The sequence below is a fragment of the Balaenoptera borealis genome (assembly GCF_965194805.1).
Source record: "Balaenoptera borealis genome assembly, chromosome: X".
Taxonomy (NCBI): Eukaryota; Metazoa; Chordata; class Mammalia; order Artiodactyla; family Balaenopteridae; genus Balaenoptera; species Balaenoptera borealis.
This window is the reverse complement of record NC_138881.1, coordinates 9,821,681-9,844,160: the sequence shown is the minus strand read 5'-3', so window position 1 is coordinate 9,844,160 and position 22,480 is coordinate 9,821,681. Positions and strand designations below refer to the sequence as shown.

At 41.2% G+C, this 22,480-nt stretch overlaps 1 protein-coding gene across 3 annotated transcripts in view; it reads right to left on the bottom strand.

Moving 5' to 3' along the window:
- The window catches only part of FRMPD4 (FERM and PDZ domain containing 4), a 525,557-nt gene that overhangs the window by 347,532 nt on the left and 155,545 nt on the right, over window positions 1-22,480 (bottom strand). For 2 of the 3 annotated variants that reach the window (XM_082375456.1, XM_082375459.1), the window contains exon 2: window positions 3,850-3,888. The exons of the other annotated variant lie outside the window; for it this stretch is intronic. In XM_082375456.1, the coding sequence (XP_082231582.1) occupies window positions 3,850-3,888 (39 nt within the window). The remainder of the gene's footprint in view (window positions 1-3,849; window positions 3,889-22,480) is intronic. 3 annotated transcript variants of the gene reach the window in all.

Here is a 22,480-nt window from a genome sequence, read left to right as displayed (position 1 = left end):
CTCTATTAAGCTAAAAAAAACACCAGTGGTTTCGCTTTATAAATTCCAGAGGCAAATGCTGATAAAGGGTCTATAAACAGTGTTTACAAAGACAGCCATGCACGGAACTGCAAAATAAAATTATGTGGCCAACATTCAGAAATAGGATTATTACTGAAATAATCCTCAGTTCCTAATCCATGTAGGAAAAGAAAATCCACCATGGCAAAACTTCTAGAACTTCAGATCATCTTCCATTGACATTTGAATAGAAGATAACTACCAGGAGAGTTGCCAATAGATTTTCTTTGTTCAGTGATAAAAATAGGCACCAGTGTGCCAAGGAAAGCACTGAAAACAGAGACAATAGAAGCCCTTGGGTTTTACATTTCACTCAAGTCTCTCCAAATGATTGGTTCTCCAATCAAGGCACTTTTGCAGCATCGATCTCATTTCTTCTTGCCATAGCCCTGAGGACATTTAAGGTTCGGCTATGGGCTGCTATTCCCAAGCCCGTCCTCTTCCTACTACATGTGGGGACAGCTCACCTCAAGCATTACTTAGCCAGACACGCAGGCAAGAAGGGTTGCTGTGAAGCTACTTGGGGGCAGCTCCAGCTGCAGAGAAACTCCTTCCCATCAGGAGTGTCCAGCACCAGAAGGCAGTGGTTCTCAAACTTGGCTGCACAAAAGATTCCTGGTGTCCAGGCCCCAATCCATACTAATTACAGCAGAATCCCAGGCGGATCCAGGCAGCAGTATTTGTTAAAACTCTCAACACTATACAGTGCACAGCCGCATCTGAGAACCAGTGCTGTAAGGCATTCCCAAAGCTGTTACTGACTGAAGACAGGGCAGGAGACACCTCTTTCCCACTGTTGCCTTATTGCCTACACCAAGGGTCCACAAACTTTGCCTGTAAAAGGCCAGAGAGTAAGTACTTTTGGCTTTGCAGGACCTTCTGTTGAAACCACTCAACTCTGCATTTGCCACACAAAAGCAGTCTTTGATAATATGTAAATGGACACGGGGCCAGATTGGGCACTTGAGCCCTACTCTGCTGACCCCTGACCTAGACGGTGCTCAATTATCTATGTGTCTCATGGTGCTAGTATGTTATATACATCATAAAACACACAAATGAAAATTTTCAATGGACAAAGTAAATGTATGGTTAACTGTGTGTTTGATTATTAATAGTACAGAATGTGCTCCTGTGGAACCATTCCTGTTAATATTTTTTACAGAGAGCAATTTGTTTTAATATGCTTAATTAATTTTGAAAATCTTGGTTTCACACACTATGATACAGCAATCTGAAGGTCTGGCTCGAAGTTCACTGCTAAACTGGGATCGGAGGCTCTCAGACTGAAAGAAAAACTTCACAGGGATATGTTGACCCAAATGTTGACTGGCTGAGTTTTCCAACCCATGAATCTCAGTTTGCAACCCACTCACACCAACCAGGGAATCATTTTTGTTGAACCTGTGACAGTAAATGTCCACCTTCCATGGCAACGATCAGTTGTCCCGGAAACTAATGGGAATGTGTCAATTTTCACATTTTTAATACATGAGTTCAGAGCCCACCAAAACCTTAACTCTGGAAGCTTTTTAAGCAGGTTAGAAAACTCTGTTTCCAAGAATTTTAAGCATTCAGCTATGAGTGATGATAGGTAACACGCATCTTTTTCAGCAACAATATATTCACTTAAGAATATATAACAATGGAAACACTGACAAACGTCCATTTGCAAAATGGTCCTGAATTTTAAAACATGTTTCTCTTGAAAAGCAGTTAACTGCTTGTTCAGTGTTTAAATTTTTATTTTGAAATAACAAAGTATGTTTATGTCTCAAAAAGATCTATTAGATAGCATCCTATTAACATCCTCTTGTCATATCTGAAAAGGATTTTTGTAACATATGAAGAATATTTTTAATTTTGACAACACCTTTAAGAAGTGTTTTGCCAAGAGTCATGTACCAAAATGTTCATTGCAGCTCTATTTACAATGGCCAGGACATGGAAGCAACCTAAGTGTCCATCATCGGATGAATGGATGGAGAAGATGTGGCACATATATACAATGGAATATTGCTCAGCCATAAAAAGAAATGAAATGGAGGTATCTGTAATGAGGTGGATGGAGTTAGAGTCTGTCATACAGAGTGAAGTAAGTCAGAAAGAGAAAAACAAATACAGTATGCTAACACATATATATGGAATCTAAGGAAAAAAAAAAAGGTCATGAAGAACCTAGTGACAAGATGGGAATAGAGACACAGACCTACTAGAGAATGGACTTGAGGATATGGGGAGGGGGAGGGGTGAGATGTGACAGGGTGAGAGAGTGTCATGGACATATATACACTACCAAATGTAAAACAGATAGCTAGTGGGAAGCAGCCACATAGCACAGGGAGATCAGCTCGGTGCTTTGTGACCGCCTGGGGGGGTGGGATGGGGGGGGGGGAGATGCGGGAGGGAGGAGATATGGGAACGTGTGTATATGTGTAGCTGATTCACTTTGTTATAAAGCAGAGACTAACACGCCATTGTGAAGCAATTATACTTCAATAAAGATGTTTAAAAAAAAAAAAAAAAAAGAAGTGTTTTGCCATGAGATAAGTGTTTTGCCTCTACATACATCAAGATGTTCACATCCAGGTCCCATCTCATTACCAAGGATGGTAAAGAGTCTACTGTTTGAAGGTATGTTTTAAATAAGCTAGGCACAGTACTGATGTCCTACAGGATGTCACCGACAACATGTTGCAAAACACTGAGAGCCAAAAAAAAAAGAGAAAGAAAAAGAAGGAGCAAGAGTACAGGTGACAACCCCTCCATGTTATAAAACTTTCACACTTCCCTCCAGATACATGATCGCACATGAAGTGTGGTCACATGCTATACACCAAAATGAGCATTCTGACATCAATCTGTACACTGTATGGTACAAAAGTTTCATATTTTTTTTAAGATAAAAAGCAAATATCAAGCTCCACACCTGGATCAGCATGGTGCACCCGCCAGTGCTTTGGAGACCGGTGCCCCAGAAGGCAGGGTTAAAGGGCCTGGGAAGGATGGTCAGCACACAGAAAGCGCGCCAGCACCCTCTGTTCTTCTACACCACTGGCCAACAGTGCACATCAACCAGAAAGCTTCTCAGCCTCTAGGACTCTAAGGCACCCACTACATCAGTCAGTCAGGACAGTGAAAGGAAAGCCAGCTCTCATTTGGCCTCTGCTCTAACAAGGCAGTTTATGCTTTGGGGAAACTTACTTTAACACTTGGTAATTAACCAGAGTCATCGCATTCTCACCCCAAATAACTCAGACTTTTCCAGAAAAGACAGTCAAAAGAGACCCCGAAAATTATAATTTTTAAGTCATCTGTCATTCACCTAAACATTCTTGACAATTTCCCCTATGTTCTTACTAGAACAAAATAGCATGAAGAAAATATGTTTCATATTAGCGACAAGACAATAAGTCTTTGCCACTTACTTTCAATACAATTTACGCAGTCATCAAAGACCTTAAAATTCAAATGGCTTCTATATTCAGATCTTAAAATGGCAATAGGAAGTTCATTAAATCAGAACTAAACACTCTTCATTGAATATAAATTTCAACGATTTTCGTAACATTGAAAAATGCTAAACCATGCATGCCATTTTCAATGATGATCCCCGTAACTATAAATGATTTTTACTTCAAAATCAGACAGTGTGATCACTGCATTCTAGCAGTTATATTCCTGACTTTAAACCGACCTTTGTAATGTAAAAAAGAATGCCATAGAACCCTGGAGGATTTTTATGGTACTCGTAATGCTGAAAGCAAGCACACCACACAGTGGATTTACCTGGATACCCTTGTGAAGGGATGCATTTCAGAAGAGGATCTAAAATAATGAGAAGAAAAGGAAAATGTGAAAAACATCAACAAAACTCATTATGTTTGATAAAAAATAATATAATCAAGTTTTCAATTGAGTTTCATAAAACTTATTATGGTTATATCAACTTGAAACACACAATGCTTTAGAATATTTTTAATTTTATCTTTCTCTCCAGAATTTAGATCATCCAATTACCACCCAAGATGTTGCTCTTTAAGAAATCTGGAGATGTACACGAATTATAACTATTCACCCATTTTAGGTGGGGCACAGACATGTAATGTTTAGGCTGTATTGCTGTCACTCAGGTTCACCAAACCTGGCCTTGATATTTGGTTATTGCGGGAGTGGGACTTGAGAGGGTTTGTTTCTTCCTTCCTAGAAAACTTTCCCTCACTACTGTACCAGTTAAGAAAGTGTTTATATAGGAGTCAAACCCCATATATTTCAATGTATATAAAAGCACCACCACCTACCAACTGTGTTACCTTGGGTGAGGTAATGAAATTCTCTGTGCCAAGTTTTCTCCCTAGTAAACAGGAATGATAATGGCACCTACCTCTTTGAATCATTAAAAGAATTACATTTTAAAAATTCACCCAGTTTACTAAACCTGATTTGTCATTTAAGGTCTGTGTTTACCTTCAATACCACCCTTGTCCCCTGTCAGCTCCTTTGGCTAAGGAGAGCAGCATGTCACACTCAGCACAATTGGTATTTTGGGCCAGACAGTTCTTTGTAGTGGGAGCTGCCCTGTGCAATACAGGATGTTTAGGAGCATCCCTGGTCTCTATCCACTGCATGCCGATTGTTCCTCCCCCCCTCTCTCGTTTTGTGGCAACCCAAAATGTCCCCAGACATTGCCAAATACTCCCTGAGGGGCAAAAGTACCACCCCGTTGAGAACCACTCACAGACACAAACGTTCTTTGGCCAAATCTTGTCTAAGTATCAAGCCCACATGACAACATTTGGTTTGCTGGGGCCTAGTTCTCATTCTCATCTGTCCATTGTGAATTCCGCCTTAGGCCTTGCTCGGGCCTCTAACGTGGCTTACCTTACTTTACCCTGGAGAATCTGCGTATTTTTAATCCATGCCCTGCCCTTCTTATTCTCGGGACACCTCGAAATCCCCTAATGATCACCAGCTGGCTTTCACAGGTTGCTCACTGCCTCTTGGTCTTTCCTATGTTCCCTCCCACAAATCCACCAAGTTCAAGATATGTGATGGTAGTGGTGGGATTCAGAACGCACTACCCAAAATAGGGCATGCTACTCAAAATAGGGCACCTTGGCATACTGGATATTTTAAGCTGAAGGAATCTGAGAAACAGCAGGTGCAAGAAGGACCCTCTGACCCCTCTCCCTCCTCCCCTAAGGCAGGTCCTAAGACCCTCAAGGAAGAGGTGCCCTCCCCATACCCGAGGAAACAAACATCCTCATGTCCTAAGACCAAGGGTCACTGAGAGGAATATGAACGCAGAGGCCTTGCTAAGTTTCCTCTAGTTGACTACCCACAGTTCACACACTTTTGTCCTACCATGTTTTTCCACGACTTTCCACTCCTCAGCAAACCTAGTACAGTAGACCCCCTTATCCACAAGGGATATGATCCAAGAACCCAGTAGATGCCTGAAACCTTGTAGAACACAGAACCTTATACGTACTATGGTTTTCCCTATACATACATACTGATAATAAAGTTTAATTTATAAATTAGGCACAGAAAGAAACTAACAGTAACTAATAATAAAATAGAAAATAACAGCATACTGTAATAAAAGTAATTTGAATGTGCTTTCTGTCTCTCTCTCTGTCTCTCAAAATATCACCGTACAGACTGAATGCCTTTTCCTTCCTAACTAAGCGCTTATGCACTGCGGCCGTTAACTTTTGCAGTTTGAGGTGAGACAGCAAAACCAGCACAGATTTCTTTTTCCTTCTTCACAATGTCACGGGGAGAAGATGTGTTCTTACCAGAGGTCTGAGCTATCTGAGCATCTGATTTTTTTCTTTCCTTATTGAGTCGAGAACTTTCACCTTTTCACGTAAAGGAAGCACTTTAGGGCTTCTCTCTGGCATTTCCGAATCACCAGCATCACCCCTCTGGCACTTTGGGGCCAGGATTAAGTAAAATCAGGGCCTCTTGAACACAGCACTGCGACAGTGACGGCTGATAACCTCTGCCACTACGTGAGTACTGCGCGGGACTCGCTGGACAAAGGGACGATTCACATTCTTGGAGAAACAGAGCTGATATCGCGAGATTTCATCACGCGAGATTTCATCACGCGAGATTTCACCACGCGAGATTTCATCACTACTCAGAACGGCATGCACTCTAAAACTTATGAATTGTTTATTTCTGGAATTTTCCATTTAATATTTTCCGGTCTCGGCTGACCACAGGTAGGTAAAACCACGGAAAGCAAAACCGATGATAAGGGGGAACAACTATTAAAATGCATATGTTTGGGACTTCCCTAGTGGTCCAGTGGTAAAGAATCCGCTTCTAATGCAGGGGACACGGGTTCAATCCCTGGTTGGGGAACTAAGATCCCACATGCTGGCTGCGAGGCAACTAAGCCTGCGTGCCACAGCTAGACAGAGAAAAACCCACACGCCACAACTAGAGAAGCCTGCACGCTGCAACGAAGACCCGAAGCAGCCAAAAAAATTTTTTGAAAAGAAAAAATGCATATGTTTAACTGTTTCTTTGAGTCTTCATTTCCTTAGGAAGGCAATCATGACAAGTAAAACTTATATTAAATAAATGTGTGTGCTTTTCTCTTGTTAATCTGTCTTTTGTCACGCCCATTTTCAGGGCCCCAGCTGGAGAACCTGGGAGGACAGAAGGAGAAAGAATTTCTCCTCCCCTACAGTATGAGCCTGTCAGTGAAATGCTGTCATTTAGTTCATATTTGGAGACATACTGGCTCAAGTAAGTCAATGGATAATTATTACTACGTTCTTTTCAAAACAACAAAACAGAAGGTTAACCCGAAAAATTTTTATCAAAAAACTCCATTTGCTCGCAATATTAAAATGAAATGGGTTTTCCAGATTTCTCTTTGTGAGAAAATGAAATTCATTTTGAACAGTCTTGAGACAAATTTTCTGGCAAGCAAACTCAAAACATAATCACACAAGACATTAAATAGTATATTAGTCACTCGACACAAGTTAAATTTATAACTGTTAAATTGAGAAAGCCATAATCAGAGAAACTACTGAATATCTAAAGTAGTAACACCGTCTAATAAACATGACACGCAAAATGTTAGCTATAGAAATGGCTGATCCGTGGTATTTACTCAATGCCTGCATATTAAGGATAAAGCTTTTTTTTTTTCCTTTAAGAATGCACTAATTGTGGTGCATTTGTGTTTCTTTAGGCAACCCAGCAGCTGTGGTTCCAAACATGAGCCTTTGAGAAATACATTTAAATGAATATTTATAAACTTTTCTCTAGCAATTATATTTAGCAATGGTAGCAGATGCCACTGCTTTCACAGTGTTAGCTGTGTCACTAATTAGAGTCCCTCTCTAATCATGCTGTCCCCAGTCACTTGTCTCCTAAGTGGACCACCACCACATTCATACACCATAAGCAGTCAATGTTCATAACCTCAGATTTTCCCAAAGCAACTATAGGCGCACTTGAAATTGACATTTTTATGTTCTGAGCATCCGACGGGACATTACCTCGAGTACCGCTGGGTAACTTCTACGTATCCTTCACAGCCTGCTTGCTCAGTGTACGTTCCACAGACCACCAGGCCACTGCACAGAATCCTCAGCCTCACTCCCAAAACTGATTTAGAAGCTCTGGGAGGAAGAGTCTGGAAATGCATATTTTTGGCAAGATCTCCAGGTGATTCTTAGGTGCCCTAAAGTTTGCAAACCACAGCTTAAGACAATTTAGGCCCACCTTCTCCAGGAAGCCTGCTTGATAACTCCAAGCTGGTTTTGATGCCCATCTTTTGTATGTCCAAGGCACCCAGAGTTCTCTTATATCACTGCCCTTATTACCTCTGGTGGAACTGATTCAGTTATTTCCTCCCTCTTCACTCTAAACTTCTTGAAGAGAGTATCTCAGATTTACACATTTCTCCATGCCTAATTGATAGAAGGCAATCAATAATTAGTTCACTGAATAAACACTTTGAGCTTTCTGATACCGAGAGTTTAAGTTTTTTTTTTTTAAATGTGTGTTTAATTAATTTATTTATTTATGGCTGTGTTGGGTCTTCGTTCTGTGCGAGGGCTTCCTCTAGTTGCGGCGAGCGGGGGCCACCCTTCATCGCGGTGCACGGGTCTCTCACTATCGCGGCCTCTCTCGTTGCGGAGCACAGGCTCCAGACGCGCAGGCTTAGTAGTTGTGGCTCACGGGCCTAGTTGATCCGCGGCATGTGGGATCTTCCCAGACCAGGGCTCAAACCCGTGTCCCCTGCATTGGCAGGCAGATTCTCAACCACTGCGCCACCAGGGAAGCCCGAGAGTTAAGTTTTAATGTCTTGGGTTTTACCTGAATTCCACCAATATTCGACAAATTTGAACCCTACAGGAGCTTTAACATCATTTACATATACAACATTTCATTCTCTGGTCCTTATTTCCATTTTGTAGTTTAATACATTTACATTTTCACTACACTCATTACATTCAATTTTGGAAAAGCTCCACTTTAACTCTTAAAGACAGAGAAATTTTGAAAAATTCGTGGCGGGGGGGCAGTTAACTCCACTTAGAATGAAAAAATAGAAATTAAAAATAGTGAAAGGCTCAAGTCAGGAACTAGATTTACACAATGAAAATGATACTATCCACCCCTCAGGAAATTAAAAGGAGTTGGTTATAAAGATGAAAGAAATGGAAGAAAGAACACAGAAAACCTTACCCTTTCAAAGAGTTGGGGTTTTTCAACTTCCTGGATATTTTACATTACAAAGAGAAAAAGATCTCTGAAACTTTGATCATGAGTTCTTTGATCACTGAATTCTCAATTCAAAGTTCTGGTAGATATAGTCATTCTCTGTTCTCTCTTGCCTTATAGTGACTCAGAGCAAATCCCAACTCCTTGAAAGCTAATCTTTCCACCAGCTTTCAGATCCAATTCCTTGGGAAAGGTCCTCATCAATTAGCCACTCTCCTACTATGACCTTCAGCCTTTTTTCCTCCACTCCTCCCTTCGAATTGGCCTAAAATGTGCTCCTCTGTACTGCTGCAAAGAAACAAGCAAAAACTGTGTGGTTCCGGGGTCAACAAACATTTTCTGTGAAGGGCCAGATTGTAAATATTTTCAAGTTTGTGTGTCATACAGTCTCTGTTCCAACTACTCAACTTTTCTGTAGACAATAGGTTAAAAAGAAATGGGCATAGCTACATTCCAATAAAACTATTTACAAAAAAGGAAGTGGACTAGATTTGGCCTGCAAGCCATAGTTCACCAACCCCTGCTGTAATCTCCTCAAGGCCCTATCTCATGGCTCCATTTCTTAAACTATAAATCCTGTTATGTTACTACCAGACCCCAGAAGTCCTGATTTCTATTTATTATTTCTGAAATTGTTCTTTCAAAGGTCATCAATGACCACCAAACTGCCTGATTGTATTACCTGTTCCAGTCTTCATTTTCTCAAATTTGAAACTTGCCCCTCCTTCCCCGGATGTCCAGCTCTACTGTTCTTCTGATTTTTAAATATTATTTCTCAGTCTCCTCTTGGCCCCTCTTCCTCTATCTCATCCAAAAAACAATGATTTTCCAGACTTAGTCTTTCCCTCTTCTTTAGGGACACGTTCTACTGGGTGTCCTCATCCATCCATCACCCATCATTCCCCCAAAGAGTCTTCTCTGAAATCCCCTGCCAAGGCTCTGGGCTTCCACTTTTTGTCCTCCTATTGCACCATGGGTGCATATTAAATTATTGCTGTTGGTTTCTTGGCCTGCTATTCCACTTTGTAGTAAAAGCAAGGATGGTATCAGTTTGCAGAGAAAGCCCACCATAAGAAAATATTCAGTCTCTTAAAAGAGGTAATTTATAATTGCAGGGGGTCTGTGATTAGGATGATGAAATCTAGAATTTCAGGATGCTGTCTTCCAAAAAGGGGAAAGAATGGCTAAAGGAAAGTCATCCAGTTTCTAGTAATGAAAAGTTTAACTATTTATGTCAGTTCTCTGTATGAAAACAACTGAAAAAGTGCAAAAAAAAAAAGCATCATCTTAAATCTACAAGGAACAGGAAACTATAAAAAGCAATGGAGGTGATTTGGAAAAGAAACAAATAGAAATTATATAAATAACAATATAAAAACTCAATGGACAGGTTTAACAGAAGACCAGACAGAGATGATGAAAGAATTAGTGAACTGGAAGATAGATTTGAAGAAATTATCCAGAATGCAGCACAGAGAGATAACATGTTGGTAAACAAAAAAGAAAGGGTAAAAGATACAGAGGATCCAGTTAGAGAACCTAACCTACATTTACTATAGAGTATTGAGCAGAAACAATATTCAAAAAAAAGTCTGAGTATATTTTACTCTGATAAAAGACAATAGTCCACAGTTTTAAGATGTCCCCAAAAATTATCAAAAAGGATAAAATAAATCAAATGCACATCTACAAATGCATATATTCTACAAGATAAACAGTAAAAGAGACTGTCTTCAAAAGAATTATATTTAGACTTAGAGCTGGCTTCTCAACAACGATGTAAGTTCCAAGACAGTAGAATAATACCCCTAATGAACTGAGAGAAAATAAATGCCAACCTAGAATAATAAACCCAACAAAAATAGCTTTCAAGAATAAAAGCAAAATAAATACATTTTTAGACAAATAAAAATAGATTAGCATCAACAGAACCACTGTAAATGAAATTCTATAGCATGTACTTCAACCGGGTAAAAAAGAGAGAGAAGATGCCAGAGGAAATTTCTAAGATGCAGGGAAGAAAGAAAAGCATATAAAGTAGGAAATATTTGGGTAACTAAACAAACACTAACTGCATCAAGTAAAATTCATCTTGTGGGATAAATTAAAATACACAACAACGACAGCATATACATTTATAACTGAGGGAGCAAGCAAATGGAGTTTAAATATTTTTTTATTCTGTGGGAGGAGAATGAAAGTATTAGTTAACTTTGATAGACTTTGATAGCTAACAAGTCATGTTTTATTTTCTACAGTAATCACTAAAAGGATAGAAACCTGCCAAATCATCTAGTCCTGAAAATGGATACCACTGGAGTGTCACACCCATACCCGGCCATCATGGCAGTGGATATATAGAAAGATAGGATCATTAAGGGCCTTACCTTGGTAGGCCCAGATCCTGCCCCTATCAAAAAAAAGAGAAAAAAAGGGCAAGAAAAAATGGACATGGAACATGGAATCATTGAGACAAATAGAAAGCATAGAATAAGATGGTAGATTTAAATCTATGTATATAAATATCTTTTTAAGTATTTTAATATAAACACATTAAATATAAATGAAAAAAATGCTCACATTAAAATAAAATCAGATTAAATATTTTTAAATTCAACTTTATGCTGCTCGTAAGAAACATAAAATTTAAGATAATAGAAAAAAGTTCAAGGATAAATAAAGCGTAGGAAAATCTAGAGAGGAACATCTACCTACCAGCAGAAAGACAGTGGAAAATTTAAACTAATTACTGATCTTCCCTGCTGGGCAGATAAAGATTTCTGGTTATATTAGGGTATGTTACCACTGAAGTTGAAAATAGTTACCCATTATGACCAACTTCTTAAATTATGTCAACCTAGCTGCGTTAGCTTGGGGACAATATTGCTTCTATAAGGAGTAACTCCTTTGCTCCACATGAATGCTATTTTATGCTGGATATACCTCAAGAAAAACTACTGATTTCATTTAATGACAATGATATGTATTCACTGGAGGCAAGGTAAGAAACTGGGCTGGTTTCTACCTTGATGGTTTCTGACTTTTAACATTCTCCCTTCATTTTTACTGAGGGGATTGCCTAGGACTAAGACCAGTAAGGAGTTATGCTGACATTGTTTAGCTCATTAGGCTGAGAGGGCAGCGTTCAGAACACAAATGAGCAGAATCCAGTCTATGGAGACCAGTTAGGTTTGCTCCTGCACAAGCACAGATGTCCTTTCTGATCCAATCAGCAAGTCTTACACCAAGGGGATCAGCAAGACTGTCAACAGAGCAGAGAAAATCTGGAACACCAGACACAGTGCAAGGATGTCCCGCCTGGAGGCTGCTCCAAGGCATCATATAAGGACAGCGTGTTCTGTGCACTGGAATAACACTACGGTGGTTTGCTTCTAAAATACATACTCTCAGATATCAGACTATTATATCTGCATGCCCCATTCCTTAATTCATCCAACAAATATTGATTGATTGTGCACCTATGACAGGAGCTAGGTATACAATGGTTAGCTAAGAAGATGGTCTCTACCATCATGGTGTACACAGCTTAGCAAATGATCAAATCAGCTTAACTTTACAGGCCAATGTCTCACCTCGAAAAACTGATTTAATTAATATTAAGTAGTGACAAAGTTTAAAAAGTTTTAAAGTAATTTGTTGCCACTCTTCTAGGAAAACATTAGGCCTCAAGAATTTCCAGGCCTTATTTTTTTATAGTTTTCCATCAATGGTTTAAACTTTAATTTCTAAGCAGTGAGAGTGACTTTCTAGGTGTCTCTCAGAGATAACTTCATGTAGATTGCAGAATTCAGTGGCAGCACATAGAGGCAAAACATAATACAGTGGCTCTAACAGAACTTGGCTCTGAGCATGAAAGGTCCCTGAGAGCAAGGGCTGGCAAACTACGGCCCACAGGCAAAAATCTCACAGCCACCTGGTTTTTGTAAATCAAGTTTGATTGGAACACAGCCATGCTCATTTGTTTGTATGTTGTCTATGCCATCTGCCATGCTATGATGGCAGAGTTGAACAGCTGCAACAGGGATCACATTTCCTGCAAAAGAAAACATGTTTACTATGTGGTCCTTTACAGCAAAAGTTTGCTATAGAGGGAATCCAGGAAGGGACCTTCTCAGCCATACATAAAACGCACAGGCAACTGCTGAACAGCCAGGGAGAAAGGCCCTTCCGGCAGCTGGTGCATGCCAAGGTCGCTCCCTGGAAGTAGCTAGGCAGTTATGTAATAAAGACTTTTATTAAAACAAAGCATCTTCATATAATTAAAGCATCTGAACACTCTTCCTTATCAAATGCCAAAATGGCTGCTGGGCCACCCCCACTGCTTTGGTGAACCTGGATGAGGGTGCCGCTCTGAAGAGCGCACATTTTTCCCGATTGTTTCCTAGAGAGCCTGCTGCCTTCCTGTGAAAGCCCGCTCTCCGTCATCCACCCCTACAGTGTCTGTCGTGGTACTCCGTGCTGGTTCATCAGGAAGCCCAAAACTACTGCCAGGACAGTCACTCCTTCAAGAACTCACTGTCCAATTCAAATGCACACACCCCAAACACAGGCGATGGGCCACGTGTGGAGGCCAAACCCATTTCTCCAGGGCCCAACTGGACACAGAGAAATAAAAAGACAGGAACGGACAGCACCTACTCATGACCTCTTTCTGAGATCGTAGGAATAAAATCCAAGTAGCCTTTGAACGTTAGCTACTAAGCATCAACATTTGTCGGTCATAATGACCCTGAAAAGACAAAGCTTCCTATAACTGCAGACTGCAGAATCTTCTGGATACACAATAGTTTCTGTGTAAGCTTTGCAATGACCTTGGCGAGACTGTATTTATTTAACTATCTCAGAGTGAAGAGTTGATCTGTAGGATGGAATCCAAGGTAGATGTTAATGAGATGCAGAGGATCTTGGAATGTTAAGTACCACCAGGGAGTCCTTGTATTTCTGTAGGTGTGAGCAAAGGAAGCAGAAGCACGCCAGAATGCGCTAGACCTCACAGCCCAGGTATATTCTGCCAAGGCTCCTTATGCCACTGAAAATCAAATGGTCATCCTAACTATATGCGACCCAACACACTACGACCAATCCCCACTTTAGTCACTATAGTAACACACACACACACACACACACACAGACACACACACACAAGCACAGAACCTTACATTTACCTGCTCTTGAAAACTTCAGAGCCCTCTCTAATTCCTCTCCCTTCTCTGAGTCCTCATCCAATCATTTTCCAAGCCCTGGGCTCCATCAACCTTCTAAGTGCTGTCACGTTTAGCCCTCGCTTATTCTCATTGGCCTCTAGCTCAAGCCCTATTTCCTTCCATGAAACTATTACAGTGGCTTTTTTGTTTGTTTCTTTTGTTTACTCCTAGTTTTTTGGGTTTAGTTTTTCGGTGTTTTGCTTTGCTTTGGTACAACATACACGCAGCAAAGTGCACAGATCTTAAGTATGCAGTTTGATGAATTTTCATATATGGCTACACTCACGTATGCAGACTATTTCTGGTAACTTAGAGGTCCCCCTCCTGCCCCTTCTCAGTCAATGCTCCTCCCAAAGGCAGACACCATTCTCATGACTAACACTATAGACTAGTTTCGCCTGTTTTTGAACTTCACATGGATGGAATCATTCCTGTTGGACTTCTGCTGAGCATTGGTCTGTGAGATTCGTCCAATTGTTGCCTGTAGCGATGATGCACTCTTTTTCACTGTGGTGCACTCATCCAGTGGGCTACTATGTATTTACCTATATGGCAATGTATTCACCTGTTTTACTGTGATGGACATTTAAGTTGTTCACAATTCAGGGCTATGATGCATGAAGCCTACGGTGGCCTATTCTTGGTCACTGACGTCCAGTCTCTCCCCATCACTGCTTCTTGCACAAGCCCATAAATTAACATCACATCAACACTCCCATTATATGACTCCGCAGCACATATGTGAGTGCCAATGGCATCTCACTGGCTTTCTAGACAAAGCTAATCTCCTTTTTCTACCATTCACAGGTCTCTGCTACTGCATTTGATGCATCATCCAGGCTTCATAGCCCATCTTTGCCCCCCATGTTTGTGTTCATTCAGTCAAATTCAATCTCTCCCCACTGCTCAAGCACCCCCACTCACCTTCCCTCTCGGGGCCATTGTTTCTGCAATGGCTTGGCTGCTGGATTTCCCTTCCCTTCTACGTTCATTTGTGCCTGTGGAAAATGTCCACAACCTTCTAGGCTCATATAAAAATGCCAGCTCCTCCAGGAAGCCTTGAAAAAACATCCTATTTCCCATCGTGGAAGCCCATGACATCTGAAGATTCTGCAACTATGCCTGGTGGCATAGTCGTGCTGACCACAGTGACTTCTTCTCCAGGAAGAACCACCTGGAGAACTGGATGGAATGGAAGGCCAACTGCTCTTCTCAGTCAGACTGCGGGTGCCACTCGCGTCGTGTTCCTAAGGGCATCCCTGTTTTTGGGTTTCTGGAATTCCGCTCAGCAAGTAAACACTCACCTAGATTAATCCTTTAATCGCTTAAGCAGTGGGAGAATTTGGCAAATCAAGAAGAAGTAAATTAGTTGGATGATGTTCAGTTTGGGGTTAATTTTAATAAAACAGGGCTTTAAAAGACATTAATTTTTGTGGGCACAATAAAAGAAAGAAAAGAATTAACAGGAAAGGGTCACTAGTTATAGTCAGCCTGTGTTCTCATAACAAACACTCATCCCTTGCTGTTTGCCTAAATACTGATGGCTGCGAGGCCCTGTGCTGGGAGACGTGTGGCGTGTAGGGACCAGAGACTCTAAACCTTTTGCCCTCAAGGGTCTCACAGTCCATTGGAGAAAAAAAATAGGTAAGAATAAAATAATCCATGGAAATACTGTTTCGAGAAAATCTTGGAGGAAAAAGAAAGCACATGAGGAAAGCTTTTTGAGACAAACAAGAAATGAGATCAGGTTGTGGAAAGAATTTCTGTAAAAAGAGCTGCTGTCAATTTAGAACCCATGGTGACACATTATTAGCTAACTTCTACTGGGTCAGGCTTAGGGGGATTTTTTGAAGCACAGATTACGTCTGTAAAATTAACGAACAGAATCTCTTGCACAAGTATAAAGTGGAGATCCAGCTGAGGTGGCCATCAGGTTGTTAAGCTCGCATCTAGTCACCCTTGGAGTGTCTCAAAATTGCCCCTAAGATACAGTCTTCTCTGCTTTGCATAGTAACCCTGTGCAGAAATTTGCATACCTTAATCTAAAAAGAACTACGGAGAGATTTCAACCATAAAATCACTTAAATACTTTGCTGCTTCTGACGCTCAGCACATTTATGAAGATCCCACATCAGACTTTAGGCTGTCATCACCACTGCCCTCTGGGGACAATCTTCAGATTCCCTCTAATTCTTCCCTGGTCAGTGTATCTCTGGGGTCACTTGCCTGTCACCTGAGAAGGCACTTCACTTCTCTGTCAATGGTGGAGGAAACTGGAATGTCATTCAAATATTCTTTCCAGAGTCTTTGCTAACCTGCAGGTTTCGAGTCTGCCTCCCTCCCTGCCTGTGGGCACAGGCTAATTGATAGAAAACTGGGCGGCAGGATCCTGGGGAAAATGTGAAATCTTCACCTATCCCGCCCCCGTCTACCTGCCCGACCCCTCACTAAATAGAGTCACATCTGAGTAAGTTAACTGTGCATATGATGCTACTTCAGTGCATAAAGCCAGAGGAAAATCCTTATAAAAGCTGTTTTCCTATGAGGAGTTGTATTCAAGTCAGGATGCGCAAAGAATTTTTCCTATCAATCATGTTTCCTCATTTCTAGTTTCTAATCATCTTTACCCATAATTTTGCAGTGGGCTGTAACTAATTGGTAAAATGGCAGAGTAAGAACTGAACTACACTGTTCGTATTTTATTGATAGTCACCCAATTAATACGGTTCTCTATGGCACATTGTTCTACAGTAGACTGTACCGTGCCTTCATCATGAATAATTCATTTCACATGACATGCATCAAGTCAAAATTCAAAATCATGCAACAGGCATCTACATTTTATATGTGGTTATAAAATACAAATTTTCCCAGGGTGGCTTCAGCCTCAAGTGAGTGACTGAGTGATGAGAGGGGCTGCCTTAAAACGGCTCCACTGAGCAGAGGCAGACAGTGGGGCTGCTCTGTCCCCACGATAGTGAACGGTGACAGGCAATTCAACCTCTGTGGCCCCATCACTGACTTATTTTCTTACTTAGAGTTCTTGGGACCAAAAGGAAAATATAAGCTATATTATTCCAGGCTTACTATAAAGCAATGGTTCTCATCTACGGGATGAGAACTGCTCCCCAAGGGACACTAAGCTGTGTCTGGAGGCATTTTTCCTTGTCACAACTAGTGGGGGGTGGGTACTGGCCATCTAGTGGGTAGAGGTCAGGGATGCTGCTAAACATCCTACAATGTATTGGACAGATAACAAAGCTCCCACAATAAAGAGGCAGCCGGCCTCAAATGTCAACAGTGCGAAGGTAGAGACGCTATTTTAACCTGGTGTTATCATTTTAATTTTGCAAGGCTTTTAGGTAATGGGCCCCAAATTCTGTCTTCGTTTCCCATGATTAGAATCAGCAACTTAGCACCGAGGACATAGGAGGTATTTGGTACTGACACCTTGGTAAATTGGCATAATTAATTTTATTGTTCACACATATAGATAAATAAGTCACATGTCATGTTCTGAAGAAAACCTAGCTGTAGGTGGAGCAAGTTTTCTCATTATCTGCTTAGGTACCAGTGATGGGGTTCAGCCTTTGCTGCTGCTCGGAAGCTGCTTCGTTAGGGGTGCACAGTCTACCTTGAAAGATCTCAACTTGGACACGTCAGCCTCATGGTTGAAAAGAATGCAGACTTCGCCTTTAACCTTTTACACCGCTGGTGCAAGTGAGCTTTTACTTAGACTTGAGTCTTTCCTCTTTCTAAACTCTGTTCTCCTGTCTGGTGGCAACACCATTTTGGCTGTTGAAAGCTCTATTTTCATGAAGGTTTCCCCCATAGTGCCACCATCAGCCTAACTTAACAATCTACAAATTCCTCTCTGTTTCTGTTTTTGAATTCCTGTTCTTTTTATTTGGGTTATTTCCACTAATCCAGCTAATAAAGAGGGAGAAGGTACCAGTTAAAGGCGTAAATGTTTCTCAAAAGATTGTAATTTAAAACGCCTAAAGATAATGGTTAAAATGAGAGTTCAATCATATTTATATATATATTCACAGTCATCAAACATACCCTAAATTTATAATTATCATTTTACTATTTACTCATATTACTGAATTTAATATTACAGTAAGTTCATTTATCTTCTAATTAAGACGGTTAATGGGAGAATCAAGCAAACCTATGATCTTTATTTCCAATTAAATCTCAATGACATCATTATTAAAACTGATTAATTTTGCCTTCCTTCGTCTACTTACTTTATCTGACCAGCCTAAAATCAAACTTTCATCTTGTTTTTTTATTTAAGGCTTGTGGGAAAATATTTTGCTTGACTTTTTAATACAATTATATACTCAGATTTATCCTCTTTAAAGATTCTTCTTGAATAAACATTTTACTTTTAACATTGAGTAACAAGATTGAAATTCTTCAGAAAAAGAGTCTCTATGTTGGCAGTACCCTCCTCTTGGGACCAATAAGTTGATTCCAATAAATGCCATTAGGGGAGAAAGGTGGCTCTCCCCTCCTTGTGTCCCCACCGGGGCTGTGGAGTCCCTCCCCTTCCCTAACATCCTCTCATTTATTACATTACAGTTTGAAACCTTTCGCCAGAATGCACATACAATGCCTGTATCACAGCACATTCCATTGACCATACTGCACTTGCTTGAACCCTGCACTTGATAAGTGCCAATAGCTGTATATAATAATATGAAGTTATAATTTTTGATGGAAAATTTCAGTTTTTGTAGCTTTGTATGTATTGCATGGTTCCCAAAGGCCCCGCTGGAAAATAAGAATAATTGATTGCAAGTTTTAGAAAATTTCTCGAGAATTTGGGGCCTTCCTAAACCCTGTTTTTTAACTAAGATTTTATACTGAGTAAGCTCTTCAAATAATAGCCACATTCACTAAGCAAGAGCCATCGTGGTAGGCTCAGAAAAGGGTTAGTGGCATCTGGGTACAGGACTCTTCATCTCAGCCTCCTCCAAGTGAGCTGAGGACTAGCCCTTCTTGCACGTCTCACTTAGTATTTCTTGACCTCTAACAGGGTGCTAACAACAGAGATTCCTCTTAAGATTTTGTGATTATTAAATGAGATATTGTATGCTATGTGCTTAAATACTGCCTGACATACAGTAGGCAGTCAATAAATAACAACAATAATAAATTATCTATTAACTGTCTAATAAATCATCTAGCTTGAGAAAAAAATGAAACAAATGCTGGTGAGGAGTAGACTTCATAAGTAAAACAGTAGAGTAAAAATTTCCACTCTGCATCTAAAATATCAAGGCAGTTCAATCTGGGCTAAAGATGTGGATACATGTAAGGAAACCAGCCCAGGGCAGAATGATCCCCACAGAGCAGCTTCCTGTTACTGTACCACAGGCTATGTGCTGCTGCCAGAACCCAAAGGAGCAGGCAGCCTCCTCTTCTAAAGTAGTCATCTTGGGACTGAGATATGGGTTAGTCTTGGACTGTTTCCTTTTTCCTTCTTTCCAGCTGCTTCAATGTAGGTCTCTTGTGTAAAGGCAGGGAGCTTATCCACAACACAAGAAGTACTTTGCTACATGTGGGAGGAAAAGCCCAGAGATACAAACTACAGATGATAAATACAGATAGGCTTCTCCTTATTTAAATTATCATGACAAAGCCTGCCTTATTTATCGTATCCTTAAGTATCTACTACTTTACTCCAAGGCCAAAAGGCTCAAATCGAGCTTCTATTATTAACTATCTGACATGGTGTCTGGCACTCACTAGGGATATTTCACAAGTTAGGTGAATTTGATCTTAAATATATATTAATTGATCATCTACTGTATGGTCAGCACCATTTTATCCAGAGGGACAAGTGTCCTTGACCAGGATAATGTATAAAACTAACAAATTTCATAACTAAGTACAAGACTATTGTTTTACTTGGAAGAAAGAAATTACAGGCACCATATTGCATCTAGGGAGCATTGGTGAGCGCCTCTGGAGAAGCTGATGCGTAGGTTGAGTCTGGCATGATAGACCACCACGGGAGGAGAAGAAACCGAAGAGACCAAAGGAGAGCCTGTGTGCAGACGTAGAACAGAATGTGTGTGTGTGGTTTGGGGATGGCTGCAGCCTGGATGGTGTGGAGGGCTTGTGGGACGCTGGAGGGAAGGGTTGGACCAGATGATAAGTGCTTTTAAAGACTCTGCTAAGAAGTTTGATCTTCAGCTGGTGGCCAATGACAGGCTAGTTAAAGTTGTCAGGAATGAGAGACACGCTCAGATGTGCTTGGAGGACCAGCACAGCGCATGGTGTGGGACAGACTGGTGCCAAGATGCCAGCCATCAGCCAGTGGTAACGAGTCAGGGAGGAGGTGGCGGTGCATAAGTGATGACAGGGGCAGGTGGCCTGGAGAAGTGGGGACAGAAGCAAGAGACCTTTAGGAGGCAGAATCCACAGGGCCTCCTGGCTACTGATTATGGAGAGAGTGGACGTGAAGGCAGTCAAGGACCACAGGGATGTCTAGCCCGGCAAAACTGAGTGGAAGGAAACACTGCTACTCTGCTCGCGAAATTCAGGAGGGGCGGGAGGGAAGGGAGTGAGCGAGGTCAGCAGGTTGACATTAAGGTTGAGAGACCCACAGGATAGCGAGGAGCACGGAGGCGGACGACGTGCTCATCTCTTCTGTTCCTTGTGGTCCTGGAATCCACTCGTCTGTTCCAAGTCGGTACCTGTTCCAGAGTCCTGTGGGTTAAGACCCTGTGGATCCGATCTTCCACCAGAGCCACCACCTCCTCCTCACTCGCATCCTGAGGAAGTTTTCTTTTTCAGGGCTTTTTTTGGCCACCTCACTCTTGAGGTTTTCTTGTTTCTCCCAACTCTGTTAGTTCAGGAACTGCTTTTCAGATTACCTAGCACCCACCTCAACCCCACTGGCTTCCTTTCTCACATCTGTTCCTAATCTGAAACACCACGGTCCAGGGTGTCACTTTACAAGTGGAAACAATAATTGAGGTCCAGAAAGGGTGGCATAAAGTCCATATCGCCTATTATGGCCAAACTCCCCTTTTCCTGCTTCCCCTTTCATTCATTTGTTCTAGTAATTCTTGTCCCTTCTCCTTCCTGCCTCCAGAGCCTCACTGGCGCCCCCTGGTTGTTAGACGCACTATCATCTGCCAATCCAACAGGCACACTGAGTGTCATGAGTGCTGTTCCACCTTCCTTGTCCTCCTTCTTGTCATTTACATTGAGGTCATTTCCACATCGAAATCTTCATTAGCATGCCAGGGCCTATGACAGAAAATCCAAACTCTTTGGCCTCTAAGATCTGAAGCTACTCTATTGCCTCCTCTCCATCCTCCTCTGAGCCATTCTACCAGCCAGTCCTGGCAAGGAGGCCATGTCCTACCTCTGTTCTTTATGTATGTATTTACACTATTTCCTTAACTTGAATACTGTGAGCTTTCATTTTTTAACTTTTAGACATCTTTGCTATTGTTCTAGGTCTACCTCAATTACCTCCTTTGAGAAACCTTTCTTTTGCTTTTGTTGTAGAGTTTATAATTGACTTGCCAAATCCACTTATTTGTGATTCTTGCCTTATTCTGTGTTCTCATAGTATTTTATTCACATTCCTACATGCATCTATTTGTGCCTTACACAACTGAAACTTCCTGGAGGGCATAGATGATAGTTTGTTTGTTTTTGCATTTCTCATGGCCCATGAATATTTGATTGTTGAATAAAACTGAAATAACTAATCCTGGGAATTCCCTGGTAGTCCAGTAGTTAGGACTCCACACTTCCACTGCAGGAGGCACGGGTTCGACCCCTGGTTGGGGAACTAATATCCCGCAAGCTACGTGGCAGGGCCAGAAAAAAACTATGATATGACTAGTAATATGACTAGTAATCCTAATCATAACCCAGAATATTAAGGTTGAGAGTGTTGGGATAGAGAACTGTCTTGAAGTACATTACTTCACTTGTCATTTCTAGCCAGAGAAAAACAACTTTCCAGATCTATCATCAGGAACAATGCCTGGCCTGGCAGGGGAGAGGGGTATGGCCATGTAGGCCTATGGGGAGTGGCAGGGGAGTAGCTCTGGTGGGGAAAGCACAAGAGAGCATTGGTTAGGACAGAGCACAGGTGACAAGGCCAGAACTGAGGGACATGGCCCTACAGGAGGGATAGAGCCCAAAGGGCCAATTCTTTTTCTCTTCCACAGTGTAAGTGGTATCATATAATATTTGTCTTTGTCTGACTTACTTCACTTAGTATGATCATCTCTAGGTGCATCCATGTTGCTGCAAATGGCATTATTTAATTCTTTTTTATGGCTGAGTAATATTCCACTGTATATACGTACCACATCTTCTTTATCCATTCATCTGTCTATGGACATTTAGGTTGCTTCCATGTCTTGGCTACTGATATTCATATAATGTTTCAA